This window comes from Sitophilus oryzae, unplaced genomic scaffold, assembly GCF_002938485.1.
Source record: "Sitophilus oryzae breed Bouriz unplaced genomic scaffold, Soryzae_2.0 scaffold_813_pilon_pilon, whole genome shotgun sequence".
In the NCBI taxonomy this organism is placed as follows: domain Eukaryota; kingdom Metazoa; phylum Arthropoda; class Insecta; order Coleoptera; family Curculionidae; genus Sitophilus; species Sitophilus oryzae.
In genome coordinates this window covers 4,863,819-4,888,347 of record NW_022147432.1, presented here as the reverse complement: position 1 = coordinate 4,888,347, position 24,529 = coordinate 4,863,819, and the positions used below count along the sequence as shown (strand labels likewise).

The following is a 24,529-nucleotide window of genomic DNA, read 5'->3' as shown; positions in this document are numbered from 1 at the left end:
ACATATCAGCGACCCTGTATATTATTTTTAATAGGAGAAACCCCTGAATATTAGAGGTATAACAATAGGGTATAGATATTAATTTTAGTAAGAATAACATTTTGTACGTTTTGATTATATATGTATAAGGATAAATAAATATATAAAATAAATTACTTTTTAAGTAATCTTTTATTGTCCGATAATTTCAATATACAGGGTATTTCAAAAAACATGTGCGACCTCGTGGCGAGATTCCTCACGTAAAAGTAACATTAATTTTTATAGCTGGTTTTGCTTTCTTTCTGATAGTCATATTTTTTTTCGATTTATTATAATGATTAATTCCAGATGCTTTAAGTGATTTAAATGAAAATAAAAAAAAATAAATAACCGACTAAAAGTTGTCCCTTGACATTTGTGGCTATGAAATGAAGATCGCTGTCATTATATATAGAAAATTATATAGAGAATGTCATCGATCGTCATTTCCAAGTCAACTAGACACCACCTGATATACAGGGTCCGGCAATAGTGCGTCGGGCATCTGTAGCCTCTAGAATAAAAAACTTGGGAATTTTGTTTAAGTGAAAACCTAAAGTATGTATGAAGATGTATTTCCAGAAAATATTTTAACTTCTATAGGGTGGCTCAAAAAAGTGTGAGTGGATCGGGATGATTTTTTTTAAATGGAACACCCTGTATATTATTGCATTTTTGGTTTTTTTTCAGATCACTTTACATAATCCTAAGATATGAGGAAATCTATTTCGATAGTTTCAGAGATATTAAAAAATAAATCAAAAATATATATTTTTCAAGCCTTCTTAAAAAAATATATTAAAAATACAAGAACTGTTCTGAAATCAAAACTATATTAGATATTTACTTTAGATGGTCTGTTCTTACTTTGTTATAAATATGGTAATCGTAAATCATACAGGATGTTCAATATTTTATGCCAAACTTTTAAAAATATAAAATAATTTTTCTTCGTATTTTTAAATGGAACACCCTGTATATTATTTTTTTATTTGATGGAGAATTAAAAAATGAACATTTTTTGCATTTAAAGTATTTCAAAATTTTTAATAGTTTTCCGGATACACACAGTATTATTTTATATGGCGCTTTCAATGGTAAAATACGAGAGAAAAATCATTGGGTGGCTTTGATAAAAATTTACTGTGGAAAATACCATATGAAATACAAAACTGGGAATATCTGCGAAACCGTTAAAAATTTTGAAATACTCTAAATGCAAAAAATGTTCATTTTTTAATTTTCCATCTATTGAAAAAATAATATACAGGGTGTTCCATTTAAAAAAAGAAAGAAAAATTATTTTATATTTTAGAAAGTTTGGCATAGAATTTTAAACATCCTGTATGATTTACGATTTCCATATTTATAGCAAAGTAAGTACAGACTATATAAAGTAAATACCGAATATAGTTTTGAATTTAGAACAGCTCTTGTATTATTAATAATTTTTTTAAGAAAGGCTGAAAAATATATAATTTTTATTTATTTATTAATATGTCTGAAATTATCGAAATATATTTACTCATGTCTTAGGATTATGTAAAGTGACCTGAAAGGAAGCCAAAAATGCAATAATATACAGGGTGTTCCATTTAAAAAAAAATCATCCCGATCCACTCACACTTTTTTGAGCCACTCTATAGAAGTCAAAATATTTTCCTGAAATACATCCTAGTACATACTTTAGGTCTGCACTTAAACAAAATTCCCAAGTTTTTTATTTTAGGAGCACAGATACCCGACGCACTATTGCCGGACCCTGTATGTGAAGGTTACTAATCCTTAGGGTTTGGTTAGGTTTTAGGTATGGGTTAAACTACAAGATGCATATTTTCAACTGAATATACGCAACATTGGGGATGCATGATGCACAATCTATAACAACTCAGCAACTATAGGCTAAACATATTCTCACTTAAAATTTGATCCACGAAAATATCGCCCCTGTCGCTTCTCTATAATTAGGTAATATTGTGGTGTAAGCAGAGGAAATAAAACAAATTGAAACAACAAATATTCTTATTTAATAAACACAAACTTCTGACATTTTAGTTCGTATTTAAAAACCTCTAACACTTCTTATTGCATTATCTTCCTCTAGAGGTGACATTCTCTGATATTTTTTAAATTCTGTAGAAAAGGTTGCAGTCCCTGAACTTATTGATCTTATATCTGTCGAATATCCTAATAACTCAGACAAAGGAACCACCGCAATTACCACCTATATCAGTTATACATTACTATTACAAACTCTAGAATAAATTATTTAAACAAAAATACCTTAGAATCGCCCCTCACATCGACATTTTTTATCGCAGCTCGTCTTTGAGATAAATCTGACAAAATAACTGAGATATATTCTGATGGACTTACTACTTCCAAATTCACAACTGGCTCGAGAATATATGATCCTGATTCTTTTAACAACTAAAAAAGCATATATATTAATACCAGAACAAACAAAAATATAGATATATTCTAGATGTACAGGGTATGTTAACGAAGTTCATTATCTCATTTGATTTGTGAACAAAACAACAAATACAGAAGCGACAGTAAGAGTCAGATTTTCGGCTTTGAAGTATAATTTCACCTTGAAATAACATATTTTAACAATTAAACTCGCTTCCATACTAGAAAAACATGTCTAGAATTTTATAGAATGAAATTTTTAAATACACCTAGAAAAATTATCTTTATATAAGTAAAGCCACAAAAAATATTCTTTGGAAAAAATGAGAAATGTAATATTTGTTATTCCTGCATACCAACAGACCAGGATATAGGAAGGTGTGGTAAGGGGGGGGGGGTATAACCGGGGCACCTCTCTTTATCAATACCCCCTCTCCAGCTCTTGCGTGGTCTTCCTCGTTTTCTTCTAAATTTAATCCAAGATTTTCCATCTCCAAATGTCCATCTTCGTGGCTTTCAGCGTTCTTTTAAACTTTGTTAAGCTTCAAGCTGTAGGTAATTATGCTTCTTACGATCTTTTTTTGTTTCCTATCATTACATTCTTATCCTAACTATCAGCAGGAATATTTTAGTTGCGATCTGAGAGATTTCGGTTTTTGACAAAATCGACAGAATCGAGGAATTTTTTCGAAAAATTTTCGAAAATCGATTTTGCTTATTTGGTAATATGTCGTAGTGCTGAACGTGTACTTTACAGAACCGTGTCTTTTTTAACTTGACACTTTTTGTTCCAGAGATATTTGGTGTTAAAATTATCGCCCCTCGCTTAGTAAGGATCTTTAGGGCAAGTCTGGCATGGTCACACCTGCCAACGGATTGGACGAGAGCAAAGGTGGTATACATACTGAAGGTGGGGAAACAAAACCTACAACCTGGATCATATCGACTAATAAGCCTTACATAATTTCTGCTGAAAACTCTGGAGAAGGTATTGGATGGGCGTATTAGGGGTAGGATCCTTACGTCTAATCCCCTGAATGTCCGTCAATATGCCTATCAGCAGGGGAAATCAACAGAACTGGCCCTCAACAATTTGGTGGAGGAAATTAAGAGTACATTTGATCGCAAGGAAATTGCGGTAGGGATATTCTTAGACATTGAGGGAGCATTTAACAATGTTACCCTTCAATCGCTCCTTGGCGCTGTAAAAGCTCGAGGAGTTGAAGCACCCATAACTGAATGGATTGAGCAAATGCTCAAAAATCGAATAGCAACGACCTCGCTCAGCGGTGAGTCCGTCAGGTTTGTTTCGGGCAGGGGATGCCCGCAAGAAGGAATTATCTCTCCTCTTCTGTGGACCCTGTTAGTGGATGACCTGATGGCAATCATCGATGCATACGAGGTTGAGCACACAAGCATACGCGGACGACCTGGTAATCCTAGTAAAAGGACACAAAGAAGAGGACATCTCCTCAAAAATACAGGAAGTCTTAGATGCAATTCACGGCTGGTGCACACTGGAACAATTAAGTATAAACCCACAGAAAACCGTGATCATACCATTCACCAGAAGAAGGAAAATAGACAAACTAAAACCGCCCACTCTTCTTGGTGAGACAATTCCGTTTGCGGAGAAAGTTAAGTATCTAGGATTAAACCTGGAAAAAAACTTAGCTGGAACTCCCATCTGGAAAAAATATCAAAAAAGGCTTGCTATGCTCTATGGGTATGCCGCCGAATTTGTGGTAGAAACTGGGGATTAAACCCCAAAAATATGTACTAGCTATACGTGACAGCCATCAGACCTATTATCACGTATGGCGCAGTTGCCTGGTGGCAGAAAGCCAACCAAACAACGGCAAAGAATAAACTGTCAAAATGACAACGACAAGCATGCTTAGCGGTGACTGGCGCCTTTCATTCTACGCCGTCAAAAGCTATGGAAACTCTACCCGACTTTCGATTTCTTCGTTGTAAGAAACTACTCAATATATTAGGAGATGAGAACAAAGTGTCGCTAATATGGATACCGGGACATGTCGGCCTAGAGGGAAATGAACGTGCTGATTCCCTCGCCAAAACTGGCGCAGGCTCGCCATTTGTGGGCCCAGAACCGGCACTTAGCGTACCAAAAAATCTCGCAAGAGACAGGCTCTGTGAATGGGTTAGGGGTGCGACGTTTCGGGACTGGTATGACAGTCCCGGAATGGAACATGCCAAGACAACCCTAGCAGGGCCATCCAAACGTAGAACAGATGAACTCCTAAAGGCTGGTAGGAACGGAGCGCGTACGCTTACTGCAGTATACATGGGCCACTGCCTGGTGGAAGACGCCGAATGCCGACTCTGTATGGAAGATGACGAAACAATGAAGCACGTTATGTGTACCTGCCCCGCTGGGGGCAGGACCAGGTTTTGCTCGTTTACTATTAAAGAGCTTGTAGAAAGTGAGCCACAATAGGCCCTCGCGGCCGCAGTGGAGGGTCCCACCTGGGACCCACTCTTAGTCAAATACAATACAATAACTATCAGCAGGAATATTTTAGTTGCGATCTGAGAGATTTCGGTTTTTGACAAAATCGACAGAATCGAGGAATTTTTTCGAAAAATTTTGGAAAATCGATTTTGCTTATTTGATAATATGTTGTAGTGCTGAATGTGTACTTTACAGAACCGTGTCTTTTTTAAGATTGACACTTTTTGTTCCAGAGATATTTGGTGTTATAACTTTCGGAAAACAGAAAAAAATATTTCTTTCGTAGATTTATTCAAATAACTCGAAATCTGTTAGAGATATCGGAAAACGGTTTGCGGCAGTCAATTCTACATAAAATGAACTATCAGTAGGAATATTTTAGTTGTGATCTGAGAGATTTCGGTTTTTGACAAAATCGACAGGGGGGTGTCAAGTAATTTTTTCGAAATTTTCGAAAAATGGAATTTTTCCATGGTATTAAATTACTATTATATTCTTATCCCATTAAGCATTGAAACTGCTTTTCTGTCTTGATTGTTTCTTTCCAATATTGCCTCATCTAGTGTTTGAATATTTTCATTAACGTTCATTATAACGTGGGCCGTAAGCAACATCCTTGTCTAAGGTTTTTAGTCACTGTAAACCACATTGCTACGCCATGGTTTGTTTCAATTCCATATTGTGAATCACGGCATAAAGATTTAACAACTTATTTTTTAACAACTGTTTTATATTATCTTTGTTACAGTGTCTCCCTAAAGGTATGGTTGGGTAGCAACGTGGGAAACCCCGGATATAATAAAAGGAGCTTTCCAGAAGCCAAAAAATGCTTTAGTTTGGAACGGGAATTACCAGAAATGCAACGAAAAAGCGTGCAACAAAAAATAGGGGCACCCATTTAAAACAAGAAAGCTGCTGTCAACTTCCGGTATTTTCGGAAGTGGCGCCATATTGAAAATACCAATTCTTATTCAAAAAATTATTATCAAATAAGCAAACAGAGAACCAATGAGAGTTCTACTAAATTGAAATGTGACAGCTGTTTGAATTTTGTACATATATCAAATTTCAAACAGCTATCAAATTTGATTTTAGTACAAGACACATTTAGTTTCATTGGTCCATTAATGTGTCCATAGCAGTTAAACAGAGTCCTGATAGTCCAAGAACTAGCAGCGTTTTCGAGAAAGTATTTTAAGAGAGCTGGCTCTTTCATACATCTCTTAACAGCATGCGGGCCGTCTGGCTGCCGATACACGTTGCGTTCACTACTGCGCATCGGAAGAAGATCCTGTATTTTTTTTATTTAATCCGTGAAATTTGGGTATTGAATATAAATCGAGCAAGTCTCCAAAGCGCAGAGTTTCCGCCTATGAAACAAGGAGTCTGAGTTCGAGTCCGACTCGGGGTATAGAACTTTTTATTTTATTTTCCTTTATATTCAGATAGTAAAGTATTAAATATTTGTTTTTTTAAACCAGTATTATTTAATACTTTACTATCAGAATATAAACGGAAATAAAATAAAAAAGTTTTATACCCCGAGCCGCTCTCGAACTCGGACTCCTCGCTTCACAGGCGGAACATTTTCGCCCCGCGCTAGGGAGACTCGCTCGGTTTATATTCAATACTAGAATTTAAAGTATTAATAAAAAATATTCCTTCAATGCGCAGCAGTGAACGCAACGTTTACCGCAGCCAGACCCGCACGATGTTCCAGAGGGCATAACTTGACATTGCTAACTCTCATACTACGAGGACATCAACCTATTCTTGACCACTCATATCTTTAAATGTTACTAACATCGCCGGGAAAGCCATATATCAATATAATATGTAATGTGTATATGAAAAGTTGCAAATGATGTCAAGAATAGGTACCCAGGGCTCTAAGGTTGAAATAAACCAAGCAAATAAAGAAGGAATAAGGAGAATGATTAGGAATCGGTGCAATGTTAGTTGCATATCAACAAAATATAAAGTTTAAAATATAAAGTTCTTACCTTTTGTGTTAACTGATTAGCAGCCGCTGAAATTATTGTTTCTGATGTACCTCTGCCTGCTTCAAACCAATGTAGCATAACACCCGTGTTGATCACCTTTATTTCAGAGAAAAAGTATTAGTGTTCAAATAAACAATAAAAAAATGAAGGAAATACCTGGCTGTTAATTTTTGGCCCATGCATTAATCCTATTTTCAATCCCTCTTTGATAGCTACCAAATGTTTTGGATATATTCCAGCCAGGTTACTAGCATTATCAGGAGTTTTATCAAACTGTAATAACTCTTTTCTGTCATCCTGATTAAAATCTGGTAGCAAAGACATAGATATTAATAGTGAATGCTTAGTGTTTCCAATTTTAGTTTCAACCTTCAAAGAATCTGTAACTTTGTTTAATGACGCTTCTCGGTAGGATATTTGGAGAGGTCCTAAGTCAGCATCTATTTTATATTCTTTCAAAATTCTATCTCTGATTATCTCAAGATGAAGCTCGCCCATACCTACAAAACTACTTTAAGTTATTTAAAACATACAACTTATTTAAATAAAAAATAGATCAATCTTACCAGCTAAAACTGTTTGTCCAGTTTCATCATTATAACTAACCCTTAAACTAGGATCTTCCCTTTGTAATTCAGACAAAGCTTGATCCAAAGCTGATTGTGTTGACATTGATGGTGATTCAATTGAACAGAAAAATACAGGTTCTGGTATCTTAGCACTAATTCCAAATAATGAATCTGTATTTTCTGGTATGATCTTTTTATTTTTCTGTAATTCATTTATTAAGCTTTTTTTAGCTCTTTCAAAAGCTGTTTGTGAACTTGCAACTAGATCTCCTGACATGATTTTCTAAAAATACTGAATATACTAACTATTTGATGGGCATAAAACTTATTTAACCTTTAAACCTGATACTACAGCAATATTACCATTCTCCACTAACTCTACTTCTGTAAAATCATCAGCATATGCAACATAAACTCTTCCAACCTGTTCAGATACATCCCTTTGAATACTATAAATTTTCTGACCTTTCTTAATAACTCCATTGTATATTCTCAAGAACACTAACGGCCCTCTCTGCTTGTCATGTATTACTTTAAAAGCTCTTCCACAAAAATGATCATCAAAATGAGAAAATACCCTTATAGAATTTAATGGCCATGGTAAATATGATATCACAGCATCCATTAAAGACTGAACACCAATATTTTTATAAGAGCTACCTAGCAATACAGGCACAGCAGTCTAAAATTGATATATTACATCTTTCAAATAGATAATTTGTTTATTAAGACAAGGTCACCTTTTGATTAGTTACTTTGACTAAAGATATAATTATATCATCATTGGAAATATTCTCAAAAGATTCTGATGCGATTACTGTATTAGCTAATTCATCATCAAAATCTGCTAAGGTTTCTATAGCTTTAACTCGTGCTTCTTTTGCTTCAGAAAATAATTTAGGAAACTCTTTTTCTGTTAATGGCTCTTTTAACATATTTTTATTTTTTCCCTGTCCATATTTAATTAATTCTGACGTTACAACATCTACAATACCTATATACTTCTAAAAATTAGACTGCCTGTACAAAAAAAATATTTTTACCAACAAATTTATGATTTTCCACTACAGGTAATTGTAGTAAAATTGGTATAACTCCTAATTTTTTTAATATAGAAGAGCAGCACATATGAATATCAGCATCACTTCTATCCATTTTATTTAAATATATAATACATGGTAGATTGTACCTACATGCTTGTCTCCATACAGTTAATGTTTGGGCCTCAACGCCTAAAAGTTTATCAATATGAACACAAATACCTAACTGTTGATTTGTTGATTGTTGATCAGAAAATAAATTTCACCTGGTACCTGCAGATCCATCTAAAATAACAATTACTCCATCTAAAACATTTAATGTTTGCTCGACTTCCATTGTAAAATCTATGTGTCCTGGTGTATCGATAAGGTTAAACTGATGATTCTTCCAGAAGAAAGTTACTGCTGCGGATGTAATTGTAATACCTCTTTCTCTTTCTTGATCCATATAATCAGTAACTGTATTCCCATCATGAACCTCTCCCATGTGTTCAATCAATCCCGAATAGTAAAGCATTCTTTCCGTAGTTGTAGTCTTTCCTATTAAGTTTCATAATTAAGGACACAAAATTAGATCGTAAACAGATCGTAGAATCAAAACCTGCATCGATGTGAGCACTAATTCCAATGTTACGAATCTTCTTAATGTTTTCATTTTTTGGCAATAATTTTGTACTGTATGAATAATAACTTATTATGTGTTTCCTTAAAGTATGTCTTATAAAATTTAAAGTTAAATTCATCTTGAATTTCTTATAAATAAAAACAACATACAACATAGGTACAACGTACAACCGTACAACTTTTTATTGTTAATCTAAGGGTACAACCATGGTACAACCCAAGGGTACAACCTTTGAATTCTCTTTTTTAAAAGTGGAAGAAGAAATAAATGTCAAAATTTAGGAATGAGTTAAATATCGATAAATACTAATAACCTTCAAGATATTCTCGATCTAAATATCCATTCCTGTCATTATTTATTTATTCTATACCAAGGTACCTGCTGACAAATGAAAAATGAACTATGACCTTTTTATTATGGTTTTTGCTGATTGTTGACTTGCGTATATTTAAAATTATTGTTGGATGACTAATTTTGTATTTATATAGGAAAGTAAATTACTGAGTTTGAAATAGTGCCATTTATTACAATCTCTAATCAACTTATTGTAACTCTGAAGCGAATGAAAAATCGTTAGATGTAAGTATTGTAGATTTATATTTAGGTATTGTGCATCCATGTTGTTTTAATATATTTGAGGCGGCGTAAAATGCTATTCTGGTACATTGTTGTAAAGTTTTTGAAGTGCATAAACCAGCCAAATATCCTCCTATAAAAGCATCCCCAGCACCTACGGTGTCTTTAATATCTGATTCTTTCATTAGAGGAGGTAGAAATTCTATTTTTTCTGTTTCATAAAAGCATGTAACAGGTTGATCTCCGTTTGTTATTATTAAAGTTTTACTGTACTGTGTGTTTAGTTTTTCTTGTTGTAAAAGATCTGCAGCCATAGATTCTCTTGAAGAATAATTTAGCAACACCTTTAGAGCATCAAATTCATAACAGTTCCCAAACAATATGTCTGAATGCTTAACCATATATTTGATCTCTTCAGGAATCACTTCAAAGATATATTCTCCACCTAAATTAAAGGCTACAATTTTACATTTCTTTTTGGCCAGATCAACTACATATTTTGCAGTTTCAAAGCGGTTTGTTAGAAAATATGCTTCCAGGAATATAATGTCGCTTGAATCAAAAATAGAATTGAAATTTTTGTACTGTACTAAAGTCTGTAAAGGAAAAACCTCTGCAGCCCCAATATGAGCTACAAGAGACCTGTAAATCCCATCCACTAACGCTATTGTTTTTCCTGTTGGTAGGGCTGGTTGTTCCACATATCTAGATGAAAATGTTGCCAATATAATTAATTCGTATTAAATTATTTAAGTTTGGGCTCACCTGGTTTGCAATCCATCCGATTGCAAGAAATTTTGTAACAATTTTGCCTCTGTGTCATTGCCTACAGAACCGAATATTGATGCTTGACATTTTCCATGTAAAATCCATTGCAAAACTCTCAGAGAATTTTGGCAACATCCTCCCGCAGACAAGTGCGTCTCGTAGCTAACAAAAAGTTAATGTAGAAAGTAATATAAGACTAAACATATCTGTCTTTACCCTTGAATATCCTTACTTAAAAGGCGCATTTCATCTTGGCTAATTTCTTTTTGTCCGTCTTTTTGGAGATTATATTTTTCCACTAACTTTCTTACGTAATTCTGTGAAGAAATTGTTAGATCTAAAAGTGGATTTCCAAACGCCAGTATACTTTTCATATTGGTAAATTGGTAGCCTTTTGTGTGTCTGGAACTCGGTGATTCCCCTAAATATTCCACTCACTTCACGTCTGCTGAATAGAGAAATGAGATATAAAATTTTCGTGTGTTTGAAAGAGACAGCTAAACGCTAAACGACATAAATTTCAAATGCCCTTTTAGGTGTAGTTTGGTTTGCTGTTTTAAGTATTTTATGTAAGTAATCAAGTGAATCAAGTGTAATTGATGTTCTAATGCAATAATTATTAAATTTTATGTCACTTATTGGCCCATTACCGGTATTTTTAATGCAGTATATATTGTTAATGAGTATTTTGAAAACGTTTTATTTCGTCTAAACCAGATCATCTGTCTAAAGCGTTAACATTGTTCAAAATAACAATAGGTTTTATCACTATCTGATAAATATATCCATAAATTATTATCAAATAGTATTTTTGTAAATAAGTGTCTGCTGGGAATTAAACGTTTTATTTTATTTGTATTAATTATCTCTATATACCTAACTGAATAATCTACAAATTTATAATTAGGTAAGTTTATAGTTGTAAAAACATACAATCACAGAAGCGTACAATTTATATTGTATTGCACTTTTAATAAATATTGTGGATGTACGTCGTACGTTTCGTTATCCGGGTAAGATTTATAACCCTGATTAAGAAAATTAACCCTAATAGTTGTTTTGATTGTAGTATTACCTACATATGTAGCTGCCTTAGTGCGTGGCCCCACATGAGGCGCACAGTGTAGGGTAGCGCGGAGAGGACCGCGAAGCGTGTAAATGCATTAAAGTACACCGAAGTGGCCCTACATATTCATACAAATTGAAATGTATTTTGCTATTGTACGCTATGCTCTACGCGTCCAGCTATGTTGGGCCACAACCTTATGTTTTTTCTTATAATAAATTAGATATCAAGATCCTTTTTTTGAATTAGTGATAAGGAGATAATTAGTCCTCACCAGAAGATTAAAACAAACCTTCATCTATACTAATATATCTGTTCTGTGCTAATATATAAAATCTTTAAGTGACTGACTCACTGATTAATCACGATCCTGCTCAAACCACTCAACATAAGAAGCATCATAATTTTGGCATACAGGTTGATTCTAGGGTGTAGAGGTTCGATAAGAAGGGATTTTTCGAAATTCCAGTTCCAAGGGGGTGGTTACAAACCACCCCTTAAATATTACAATATTTTCTATTTAAAAAACGGTCAAGTTTCCGAAAAAACGCTTAAACATGTATATTTTGTTTTTTTACATAATTTAAGATTTTTTAAAAATATATACAGGATGTTTCGAAAAATCTGGTCATTGATTAATCACGATCCTGCTTAAAGCGCTTGACGTAGAAAGCTGATTTTTGGAAAACGGATTGACTTTAGGGTGTAGAGGTTCAATAAGAAGGGATTTTTCGAAACTCGAATTCTAAGGGGGTGAAACCACCCCTCAAATATTAGAATATTTTTTATTTGAAAACCGGTGTGTTTTTCGGAAAAACTCTTAAACCCGTAGGTAGGTATATTTTATTTTGTTGCTTTACATATTTTAAGATTTTTTAAAAAATTTTACACTGTGTTTCATAAAATATGACCATTGAGTAATCACGATTCTGCTTAAACTGCTTGACGTTTAAAGCTGATTTTTGGCAAACGGATTTGCTGTCCTCCATTCGCGAACTTCGAGTTCTGGGCTTTACGCCCTGGGGCTACTCGAGAACGGTTCTGAAAGGAGCTGTGCGCGATAGCCTCGTGCCGCCATATGGCGCGGAACAGTTCTGGTACTTTATGACTCAATTGAATGGAGTGAGAGTATCGGGTGCTTTAACAGTTCAGAGCTGCTCAACTTCGTGAAAGGAGGACGGCAATTGACTGTGGGGTGTAGAGGTTCGATAAGGAGGGGTTTCTCGAATCTCAAATTCCAAGAGGGTGAAAACGCCCCTCAAATATTACCATATTTGTTATTTATAAAACGGTTAGTCTTTCGGGAAAACGCTTGGACACGCAAAATTTATTTTGTTTTTTTACATATTTTGAATTTGTTTAAAAAATCATACAGGGTGTTCCAAAAAGTCGGGTAATTGATTAACCGCGATTCTACTTAAACTGCTTGACGTAAAAAGCTTATTTTTGGCAAACGGCTTTTTCGAAAGAAATGAAATTCCAACGAGATGAAATTACCTCAAATATTACCAAATTATATAATATCGCCATATTGTTTTTTCTCATGCTGACATAAATGTGAGAAAATTTTATCTAGTTTGTATGTTGATGGAAATTCTTGCTTTGCTTTATCATCACCATTACAAATGATTAATTCGACGCGAACGAAGCTGCGGGTACATGCTAGTAGATGAATAAACAAGTAGTGTACTGTGCACATCTTTCAATTATTATGCTTAGCGATTTGTTTTTGTTTAATATATTATAATTAATAATTTAGATTTCAAAATTTTTTTATTAATCTTCAGAAACATGGCTACCAGTAACATAGGAACTACCATTTTTAACATACCACCTGAGCCTAAACCGGTGCCCACTTTAAATTCTGATGAAGAATCATTTGTTATATTGGGGAAATCTCTCGAAGGATTGTTATATGAGGAAGATTCTGGTAAATCGTTAATGTGTTTTTGCTATTGTCTTTCTGTACTGAATTATTTTTTTTAGGCACCAGCATAATTTTAGAAGCAAAACAATTGTTAAAAGAAGAATTGGAAAAAATATCACTCCAAGTAAAGGAACAAGAGCTTAAAAATGGTCATCAAGGGAACCCTCTTTTTGCGAATGGAGTAAATGAAAAGCAACCATCTGTTAGTGATAATAAAGTTGATCTTGAAACAAGCCAATGCAAATTCCACACAGCAAACTTTGAAGATAAAAACTATCATTCAACAGCTTTGCCTACCATGCCTTCACATTTAGCAGTTGCTGACGTAAGTAAATCAAATCAATTTGGTAGATTTTAATCCCTCAATATTCATATTTAGGAAACAAATAAGGCAATAAGCATTATCAGCTTTGCTCCAAATGAATTTCAATCAGAAGAACTTCAGAATAAAGTTTCTCAGCTCATTGAAGAAAACGTAAACTTAAAAGGTTCAGTAATATGCCTTTAGTGCAATATAATTTTCTCAGTTAATATTTATTTTAGATACAATTATTCAGAACAACAACAGCATGAAGGCACAGTATGAGAGAATTGTTGCATGGCAAAGTGAAGTAGAGAAAGTTCATCAAACTCATAAAGAAAAATTTATGAAAGCGAAGGAATGCATTGAAACAGTAAGTTCTCTTAAATTTTCTTTCACTGGTTGTTTAACTTTATATTTACTTAGTTAAAGAAGGAAAATGCTTCGCTTCAATTAGAAGTTGAGAACCTTAAGGAAGCCCTAAGGGAAAATCAACAACTAGTTCAAAATAATGGAGAAAATGTTGATAAGATAGAGCTGGACAAAGCTAAAAATGAAATAAAAGAACTAAAAGAAGTAATAGAGAATGTAACTCTCAAAAATGCTGAAGCAATAAACATTGAAGTAGGGAAACAAACTTTGGTGGAACAGAAACTAGCAAACTATGAAGAAGCGCTTGAAGATGCTTACAAAACTATTAAAGAATTAAAGGCAAACAAAAATCTTGAACTAGCATCCTTAGGCTCTTTAAAGGTATTGGAAGAGAAGTCACAGAAAGAGATAGTATCTCTCCAAACTCAGCTAGCAAAAAGTTTGCAGCATTCTGACACAGCTTCTAGACTTTCTTATGAATTAGAACAGGCCAAATACAAAATTACTGAGTTGGAACAACATAGAGAGATTAATGAAAATCATCTAAAAGAAGCAAACAACAGATGTGATGTTATTATGGCAGATAAAAAAGCCTTGTCTGAAAGTATTTGTGCATTAACTAAGGTTATTGATGATGTAAGTAACTATTTTTTGGTATGTATTGTCCATGTATAGACGTAATATCATCATCAAAAAAGTAAAAAAGTTTAAGGTTTTTATTCAGGGTGGTCCGAACTGTATTCCGGAAACTTCGGCAGCATATTCTGCAGATAGAAATAAGTAAAAAGTTTGTATAAATGTATGTCCTAAAATGCTTAGTTTCGGAGATACAGGGTGTAGAAGTTTCATTTTTATTTTTATTTTTTCCAAATAATTTCTGAAGTAACGACAATATTTGGATGAAAATTGGTGTCTAGGAGTTTTTTGACATGAGAAATTTGATTTTGATGTCAATATGACTCCTACTAGTAGAGGGCGCCACCTACATATTTTTTAACTAGTTTGAAAAGTAATAACTTTAACTTTTCGTCCGTACCTGTATAAAACTACTGAATAAAAAAATATACATTTACGACGTTTTTTACGTAAAAAAGGTCTCTTGGTAAAAATCGCTACTAGTAAGGATTTTCGAGATATTTGGATTCGAAATTATCAATACCTGTCATCATTGACACAAATTAAGCATGTTGACTAAATAGTTATTAGACTGAAATCAAATTTGAAATGTTTTTGTGCCAAAAGTTCAACAGAAACTGTTTTATCATTATTTTTTTGTAAAAAAAATTATGATTAATTTAAAAAAATAAAAATTTCCCAAATTTATTATTTCAGTGAAATAACTATCTACTCTCAATGTGTTTATTTTTCGTCAATAATGACATGTATTAACTATTTCCATTCTAAATATTTTGAGAACGGTTGGTCGTAGCAATTTTTACAAAGAGATATTTTTTACCTAAGAAGTCACAGAGATGTATATTTTTTCCCTCGGTAGTTTTATACAGGTACGGACAAAAAGTTATTACGCTTCAAAACAGTTATAACACATGTAGGTGCCGCCCTCTACTAGTAGGAATCATATTGACAACAAAATCAAATTTCGCATGTCAAAAAAACTCCTAGTCACCAATTTTCATCTAAATATTGACATTACTTCAGAAATTATTTGGAAAAAATCGAAATAAAATGAAACTTCTACACTCTGTATCTCTGAAACTAAGTATTTAACATACATTTATATGAACATTATTACTTATTTTTATCTGCAGAATATGCTGTCGAAGTTTCCGGAATACAGTTCGAACCACCCTGTATAGTTTTTAGAATTTTTTTTTAAATATTAGGTTATGATTTCTGAATAGATATTTCTGCATTACTGTCTTAAAATATACTTTTTTATTTATATATGTGATGTGTGCTGGTCATTTGCTTGGGCACATTATATTAATATACTACTTAGATTTTATATTCCTACATAAATTTATTGAATAATTTATTTAAAATTACAGAAACAGAATGAACTGTGCAGTTTGAAACAACAGTTATCAGACAAAAATTTGGAATTACAAGGTGTGGTTTTACAACTCAAATCACAGTATAAACAGCAACAGAGTGGAGTAGACAATGAACAAGTAGCAAACTTGCGTCAACAATTGATGCAAGCCCAAAAAGCTTACACTGAATGTAATCAGGCCAAGGTCCAACTCCAGGCTCAGAGTAACAAGTTACAAACAGAAAATTATGAATTTTCACAAAAGCTCCTAACTAAACAAGAAGAGGAAGACACACTCTATGCCTTAAAAGCTCAACTGGAAGTGTATAAAAGTGATTTTGAAGCTGAAAGAGAGGCGAAGGAGGATATAAAAAGAGAGAAATTGAAATTGTCTGAAGACCTACAGAACTTGCACAGAAGGAACATACAAATGCAGGAAGAAATTGAATTGTACAGAGAACAAGTTAATCAATTCCATCCTGTGTCGACAACACGTAGAGGAGAAGAGGCAAGAAGTAACAGTGGTTCTGATGTAAGTATAATCATAGATCATACAAGATGACACAGTGTTCTGTAAAAGCTCTTATAGTTGCGTATTTCACAAAGAAAATATTGGTGCGAAAATCTTAAAAAGGTAGCCTGATAATTATGTAGCTTTTTGAAAAACACTACGTCACCTATATGAATTTGGTCACCATAAACCCGTGGTCTGAATTTTAACGTGCAGGACAGTGATGGAGACGGCTTAATGAAAAATAAATTGTTTTAAAAAAAGAAAAAAGTTAGGTTGATGCATTTCTTCTATGCAGTATGTCAGATTTTGCATCAACATTTCAAACTGTACAAGTAGGCATTTATAATAAATGTTGATCTAGGATTGGATCTTTAATTTCCACAATTACTCATTTTAATACATCTGTGATAGATTCTTATTATGCCTTGAGTCTCAGAACTTCGCTATGTCGCTGGCGAAACTACAAAAACAGTCATATTTGTTAACGCTTTCTTTGTTTTGTTTAGTAACTAATGTCAAAATAACTGTTTGAATTTACTACACATTTTATTGCTTGTATTACATGTACCCCTCAACACTGTGCAGTTTTAGAACCAAGCTTTACACCTTAAAATGAAGGGCCCAGGGGAAAATCATAATAAGCGTCATTTTATTAATTTTACAGGAGCTACTACACAGCTGGTGGTTGTTAGATTCTTTCCGTGTATTCTAGATATTTACTAGAAAACTAGGCATATATCATAGGATTTAATAACTTATTGTCCTGCAGAGTTTATACATTTTGTAGGGACCAGTTAGACCTATTATAACATAGTAAAATCCTAAAATTAACAAAATTGGCGCTTATCAAGTTTTTCCCCTGGACCCTTCAAATAAAATTACTAGCACTATTTATGGACTAATCTGAACAAACTAATATATATTTCTATGGAATTTAAAAGAGTGGTTGGAGACATTTTAATTAATGTCTACCTTTGTGGCAGGTTCATTTGTTAAAAAGACTTCTGTATTCTTCGCCATAAGTAGTAAAAAAGTTATTTTTTGTAAACACCACTGAGCGTTGATCCAAAGGAGACCAATTTGATAGTGGTATTTTCCTAATAAAACAAAAAAAACGTGAACAATGAACAACCAAAAGAAAATGTATAATATACAAAATACCATATGCATGTGATAAATTTTATGTTGGTGAAACATGGACTTTAGACTGAAATGTTTGAATTCAAACATAAAGATTATTTAAAATTAAAAAGTGCGATTTTTGCAAATCCAAGATTTGACAGCATTCATGGGACACACGGCACAGAGTAGATTTTATATAATATTAAAAATTAGAAACAAACTAAAACTAATCCCATTTATACAGAAAGTTTGAAGCTTTTGTGTTTTGTCTCTAAGTAATAATTTTTATCAGGTAGTACTTGTTAGTTTGAAGTTTGACTTCATTTATACTCGTAATGTCATTATAACAGAACGTCGATGGTTTAAATAGATGATTAATAGACGTAACTGTTAAAAAAACTAAAGTGTTCATGAAAGTTTTTTTAAATAGTTTAGGAACGGGCAACACTGTATGCCCCTTTTATTTTGTCTCTGGCTGCCAACTGGTCATATATATTTATCTCTGTCATATGTTTGTAAATACAGACCAGAGAAATAAAGTTACCAATATGATATACCGATTTGGTCTTTTTAAAAGTGTGATCTGGATTTTAACGTGTAAGAGAGAGAATTATATAAATGACTGGTTGACAGACAGAGAGACAAAATCAAAAGGAGGATATGGATATACAGTATTGCCGGTTTTTACGTTTGTTGTAGGAAAATTTGTATAGAAAAAAAAACTATTTTAAAAACTTCATGTATACTACTGAAATGAAGATGATACATATAAGCTCAATATAATCTATTACATCTGTTGTAAAATGAGTAACTAATTGTGAAAAACAAAGTTCTAACCCTAGTTGCAACTTTTTCCATAAACGCCTACTTGTGCGGTTTGAACTTTCGATGCAAAATCCAGCAATACCGCATAGAAGAAATGTATCAACCAAACTTTTATCTCTATTTAATATTTAATACATTTGATTTTCCATTAAGCTGCCTACATCACTGTCTTGCACGTTAAAATCCAGACCACACTTCGAAAATGACCAAATCGGTATACGTATATACTTTGATGGATAAAGCTATTAACTAACAATTATGATATCCCCAGAATGAATCTCTAGTTATGCTAATGTCAATATAAGTATGCATAATAGAATCCACAAAAGTATATGATACAGAAGTATAATAAATAGTCTGAATAGGATTACATACAATTTTTTTTCTTTTATATAGTCTCCTCCGCTGTCCAGATATACATGTCCTATTTGTAACCTACGCTTCAGATCATTAAAACTTGTTCAGGATCATTTAGAAACTTGCATCTGTCATGATCTATGGTAGGGATAAATGCTTTTTGTTATAATTATCTTTATATTTGGCAGGTGTGTTGCTATACATAGGATATCTTTTTAATTTAATTAAATTAATATTTCTCTCGACAGTTAATATTTACATGAAAATTTGTACTGTTATGTATTTGTGATGCATTATTTTCAACTCATTTATTTGTCTAACTTAATTGAAAATATTTGTACAAAAATATTTATTACGTTTTGGTAAAATTTTATTCAGCTGCAAAAATTAAATTATAATTTGTTTCTATTGTGATTCTGTGTTTTTACTTGTTTGTGTTTCATCAAAATATTTAATATCTAAAGAAAATTATCTTTCTATATTTTGCTATGATGAGAGTTAACTTTTTTATTTTCTTTTATAGAAGCATGTTTACAGATGTCCGAAATGTTCTTTTGGATTTACTACATTGCAAGCAGTTGAAAACCACGTTGCTCGTTGTTTAGAACTAGATGATAGTCTTCCATAGCTAATCTTATCAATATATTTTTAAAAAATGTGATTATATAAAAATAGTGTGCTTTGTTATTTTACGCATTAAGTAGGTATATCTAACACTTATTTGTTATTACACACATCAGTGTTTTTTTTTCAGTAGACTGAAAGTTAGGTTTATTTTACATTATATATTTTTAAATGGTATATTGGTATACCGCTATATCTTTATTGGTATATTTAAAAAAGTTTCTTACATTCAAATAATCCTTAGTTTTCCTTCTTTTTTATGATTTCTGGAGAATACAAATTTTATTTTTTAAATTAGATTTCTGTTATTAATGGAACAATAAGAAATAAGCTTATAAAAGTTAAAATTAAACATGAATTAAAAACTTAATTTACCATTCAAAATTATTGATACTCCTCTCCCCTCTCCATAAAATGTTTAATCTAAAATTAAATAATAAACATAGGATATGGATTCTTGTCATGTTATAAATTAATTTATTCACAGGGCGAGAATATGACGAATATGATCTATATTCACGTTATTAAAAAGAACAAATTATATATGATCAAAGACATATATTTCATATCTAAAAAACGTGTGACATATTTATTTGACAGTTGATCCTTTTGACTTTGACAGTGACAGTGGATGTGATGTGATAAAAAGTGTGTACACGAAGAAAATAGTTAACGGTCGTTTTAAATAAATTGTAGATATAATTTAAATAGTTAGTTTAGAAACTTTCTAGCTTAGTTTTTCACGTTCATTTAATCAATTAATGTTGAAATTTAACATTGAATGAATATACATTTGGAAACTTTGTACCGCCAAAACGGGGGTGGTTGGCGTACAGGATTCGAAGAAACTGCCAATTTTCTTATTTAATTCTTTACAAGTTGGAGCATGGAATTGGAGTTCGGAAAACATTTTAAGGATGCAACGAACCTGCTTTTAATGATGGATCACGATTCTGGATACATTGAGGGATCAGAAAATTGCATTACCCACGATTCGTTTAAGGATCATACAAGAGTTTATGACGAACCAGATAATTTCTATTTAAACGAAGACGCCTTGCTGGAAAAGCCTGAGGTATTTATAAATTTGGATAAGCCTAAAAACTTTCTCAATAATGAGGGAGCTCATCGCCTTTACTCTCCAGAAAGTTTTCTTGAGAGCTCTGTAAAAAGCGAAGATTCTACCAATCGGTACAGTGGAATAGAATCAAATTCTGAGCCGTCTGTGGAGATTCCGTTACAAGATCCCATAGTAGTAAAATGTCAAGATCTAAGCCAAATGGATAGTTGTAGTGCAAATCAATATAGTAAGACTGATACCACATTGGGATGCACTACTTATAATCCTGTTCTTATTGAAAAGTATAATACAGCATCAGCTGATAGTATCAACAATATGACTCCATTAAAAGGATTTCCATTAATCTCTGGAAAAACACAAGGACCTTGTTCATCTGCTAAATCAGTATCTAATGTAGACAAATTAATGGATTCAAAAGATAAGAAGAAGCTTACTTTAGTATTTTCTAAATCAAAAAATGAAAATCACTATGAGTGCAAGAGAAAATATCCTAGTATAACACCAGAGAAAAAGTTTGATGTACCTCTTAGTGCAACCATAAGCCCTGATATTTTTGGCGATGAAGAAGTGGCAGTGAATAACACAACAAATTACTTTGAAACCCAAACTCTTGAGCAATGCAAACTTTCAACACAAACCAAAAATGAAGAAATTTATGTTGATAAACTGGACCATAAACTATTAAAGAGAGTTCAAAAAGGAATGAGTGGGGTATTGCCTCCTCCAAGTGTAACAATAATCAACATGTCATCAGCAGAGATGTTGGAAAGGATACAGGCAAACAAAGATTATTTCTGGAATAGTGATGTAATAATAGAGAAAGTTGATTGTGAAAATAACGAATCGTCTTTGAATTCAAGTAGTGATAGCAGAAGTTGCTCTAAATCCTTATTACTCAATATAGAGTCCAGTACAAATTTAGATAATGCTGAATTCACTCAGCTACTTAAGTATAGATATCATGGACTACAGTAAGTTTTGTAATCTTTAGTGTTTTCTATTATATGTATTTTATTTTTTATTTTCAGTCACAATCGAAGTAGAGTATCAGAAGAGATTGAAAGTATGTGTGAAAAATATCAAAAAAGATTTGTCGGTGCAGAAACTCAGTCCACTTGCACAGTTTTTGAGTTACAAGTGTCCAGTCCTACAAAGAGAAAAATGACTAAACCCCGATGGGGTGGTAAATCTCCAGGACGAAGACTGAGTCATTTGGCTCGCAGAAGAATTACTTTTTCAAGTGCAAATTTGCAGACCGGAGGCTCAAGATTAGCAGGATCAAGGGCACGTCAAATATTAGTAGATGCTAGGCAAATGGAGTTACTCAATCGTCGCAAAAGTCCAAGAAAGAGCCCTAGGAAGACTCCTAAAAAGACTCCAAGAAAGAGTCCTAAAACCAAGGCACGAACTCCAAGTAGTTCTGCCAAGAAGAAGTTGGCAATGAAATTCCGTAAGCTGACTGGAGAATTTGAGACATCAGTTCCTAGCACTTCCGAAACATCATTTACTTTTTCTAAAACAACTTCAAGTGAAAATAACAAAGGCAACACAATGAGTTCGAAAAGAGCTCTGTTTCAAAGTCCAAATCGTGATAGAAATTCTAGTCTTACAACCAGTATGTAAAACACCTCATTTGTTTAATTTAGACATTATATTAATTATTATTGAATTATTTTCAGATTACCCTCAAGGTGTATTGAACTCTACTGAAAAATCTAAACTTAGAAGGGTACTGTTTTCATCTCCTAAAAAGAGTTCACCATTAAAAGGTAAAAAATCCCCGTTTAAACAAATGGGAATGGAGAAAAAAAGAAAAAGGAGTGAATCAGATGATGTACCACCAGCAAAGTTTCCTAGAAGTGTTTCTATGGATATTAGAGCAGTGTCTAGTGGTAGTAGATCATTTTTTAAGCCTCAGAGTGAATTAAATGCATCATTGACTCGAAGCCAATCTAACTATGAACTCACAGATACTCACAAGAAGGTAATATTATAAAATTAATGATTATTTGAAGTTTTTAATTTTTTTTTATATTTTAGAAGCTGCAGTGGGCAGTTTATGGCGCTTTGCAATTAAATAATATCACAAAAGATCATCCTCAATGGAAAATCTTTGCAGCTGTTCTTGGTCGTGTGGTTCGATACTTTTTCACACATCAAGTCGCTGCTAGTATGGCTGTAGGTGCTAAGCTGGAAGGTGGTACCACTGAAAGAATGAACAGGATCGCAAAGTACCATATTTTGTCTGTTATCAAGGGCAAGTCTGCTGACGAAATCATTGCTGAGTATTTGAAAAGTAGGCCTAGAGTCAGCAAGCCTCAAGGCTATGTCGCGCCGGAAGAGTACAACAATATGAAAAAGAAGGTATATAACATTTTTTATTATGAATTACAAATGGATATCTGGAGTATGGCAGTACTCCTGCCAAGCTGTACCACCCATTTCTTAAAGCAATTTGCTGTACTGACACCTCTGTAACTTCATTGTGGATATAGCAAAAATGTTAATTTTTTGTGATCAATAGGACATACTAAAACTGGCTATGATGCCAATGCTGATGAATAAAAATCGATAATTTATTTCATGTGCCATGAAAATAAAATTTGTATTTTTTTGAAACTTCACGTCAAATATTTATCTTTTGAATCAATCGTTTCCTGTTCTTAAAAATATTCTGCGCATATTTTAAATTTAGGTTTTTACTACAGCAGCGCCATCTTAAGTCTTTTTACCATTTTTTAATGCACGAAGATATTTCTCCTTACCTCTACACTCCATACTTCCATACTATGAATTTGATATTAATTGCTCACTTAACACAATATTATCTGGCTAATTCGCGAAATACCCAAGTGTTAGCAGATATAACCAATCATATTGCATAATTCGCGTTCTAACTGGATAATTTGCGAACATTTTTAAAATATATTTGTTTCTTTAAGCATTAACCGACTGCGTTGGTTAATTCACATTTTAACCGGATAATTCGCGAATTAACTAATTTCGCGTTTTACCAGTAACATATATACAATAATTATTATTTTAGATTACTCCTGCTGTAAAAGATGGTATTCTTCAAGACAGAGTCAACACAATTGAGAGTTGGGAAAAAACCAGAGCTCAACAGATGCTGAAGCCGACCCTGACCGAAAACAGAATTGAGCGTATTCGAAAAGTGATCAATTTTGGGGATGACAGATAATTTAAATGTTGTTTTTAATTTATGCTATTTGCAATATTTTAAAAAAACGCCTTAGTTACGTCCCTAAGTTTAAATCTGAAACTCTTCCATCAGTGGATATGTTTGTGGCCAATTTATTAATTTTTTAGAGTGTAACTGTAATCTTCAAAATGATCGACCTTTTTAAGACTTAAAATAAAATTTTAATATATTTAAGAAGAAACTGTTGCGTCTTAGTTTGTAAGTATTTAAATGTAATTATTTTCAGTTAAAATAAAAATAAACAGCGTTAAGTCTTAAGTCTCGAATTTTATTTCATATATAAACTTTATAATAAATTAAACGTTGAATTGTAATTAGACATTACTTTAATAGCTTCTTCCAAATAATGTATAGAATTTTGGAGTTTTCTTACAGGCTGGATGGATACATTTATCATTGGGTTTTATTTCCGCTGGTTGTTCTAAAGGAATGCAGAGTGATTTTGCTCCCATTGATGGTGCCCCTGGTTCAGCATCTTCGTCTCTAAAATTTTTAAAAATACATAAAAATTTCCAGCCCAAATTGTGTCTTTCGATTTTTGTGAAAATCTATATCTAAACAGATGATTGAACAAAAAAACTGACAGATAACGTGGAAACAAGAACGATGGATTTAATTTTGAAAAAGATAA

The 24,529-nt window shown here is 32.8% G+C and overlaps 5 protein-coding genes across 10 annotated transcripts in view; 2 read left to right on the top strand and 3 right to left on the bottom strand.

The window, feature by feature from the left end:
• Nucleotides 1–2,029: 2,029 nt before the first annotated feature.
• LOC115889408 (ribosome-releasing factor 2, mitochondrial) lies at nt 2,030–9,450 on the bottom strand. 3 transcript variants are annotated; one of them, XM_030909392.1, is made up of 10 exons: nt 9,126–9,450; nt 8,791–9,064; nt 8,528–8,716; nt 8,225–8,478; nt 7,819–8,166; nt 7,482–7,767; nt 7,072–7,415; nt 6,916–7,011; nt 2,305–2,451; nt 2,030–2,245 (listed from the first exon to the last, which is right to left on the bottom strand). In XM_030909392.1, the coding sequence occupies exons 2-10, from the start codon at nt 8,807–8,809 to the stop codon at nt 2,084–2,086; spliced, it is 1,845 nt and encodes a 614-aa protein (XP_030765252.1). In that variant the 5' UTR covers nt 8,810–9,064; nt 9,126–9,450; the 3' UTR covers nt 2,030–2,083. The 3 variants fall into 3 exon arrangements, with proteins under 3 accessions (XP_030765252.1, XP_030765250.1, XP_030765251.1); XM_030909390.1 differs by having other exon boundaries at nt 8,798–9,064; XM_030909391.1 differs by having other exon boundaries at nt 8,225–8,469; nt 8,798–9,064.
• A 139-nt stretch (nt 9,451–9,589) lies between these two features.
• Nucleotides 9,590–19,964, top strand: LOC115889409 (optineurin-like). Of its 4 annotated transcripts, XM_030909394.1 has the most exons (9): nt 9,590–9,728; nt 13,347–13,489; nt 13,546–13,811; nt 13,866–13,974; nt 14,030–14,160; nt 14,214–14,795; nt 16,169–16,684; nt 19,010–19,113; nt 19,494–19,704. In XM_030909394.1, coding segments are annotated over exons 2-9 (1,848 nt in total). In that variant the 5' UTR covers nt 9,590–9,728; nt 13,347–13,350; the 3' UTR covers nt 19,495–19,704. The 4 variants fall into 4 exon arrangements, with proteins under 4 accessions (XP_030765254.1, XP_030765253.1, XP_030765256.1 ...); XM_030909393.1 differs by lacking the exon at nt 19,010–19,113 and having other exon boundaries at nt 19,494–19,964; XM_030909396.1 differs by lacking the exons at nt 9,590–9,728; nt 19,010–19,113 and adding an exon at nt 10,976–11,062 and having other exon boundaries at nt 19,494–19,964.
• Nucleotides 9,658–20,059, bottom strand: LOC115889411 (adenosine kinase-like). The gene is made up of 4 exons (XM_030909398.1): nt 19,970–20,059; nt 10,710–10,941; nt 10,491–10,655; nt 9,658–10,430 (listed from the first exon to the last, which is right to left on the bottom strand). The coding sequence occupies exons 2-4, from the start codon at nt 10,865–10,867 to the stop codon at nt 9,692–9,694; spliced, it is 1,062 nt and encodes a 353-aa protein (XP_030765258.1). The 5' UTR covers nt 10,868–10,941; nt 19,970–20,059; the 3' UTR covers nt 9,658–9,691.
• Nucleotides 20,060–20,220: 161 nt separating this feature from the next.
• Nucleotides 20,221–24,156, top strand: LOC115889407. The gene is made up of 5 exons (XM_030909389.1): nt 20,221–21,646; nt 21,704–22,290; nt 22,355–22,659; nt 22,716–23,039; nt 23,722–24,156. Exons 1-5 carry the CDS (start codon nt 20,481–20,483, stop codon nt 23,875–23,877), a joined length of 2,538 nt encoding a protein of 845 aa, XP_030765249.1. The 5' UTR covers nt 20,221–20,480; the 3' UTR covers nt 23,878–24,156.
• LOC115889406 (bifunctional glutamate/proline--tRNA ligase) overlaps nt 24,145–24,529 on the bottom strand; it is a 44,753-nt gene continuing 44,368 nt past the window's right edge. The window contains exon 20 of the mRNA XM_030909388.1: nt 24,145–24,381. Coding sequence (XP_030765248.1) covers nt 24,225–24,381 — 157 coding nt within the window. The 3' untranslated portion in view covers nt 24,145–24,224. The remainder of the gene's footprint in view (nt 24,382–24,529) is intronic.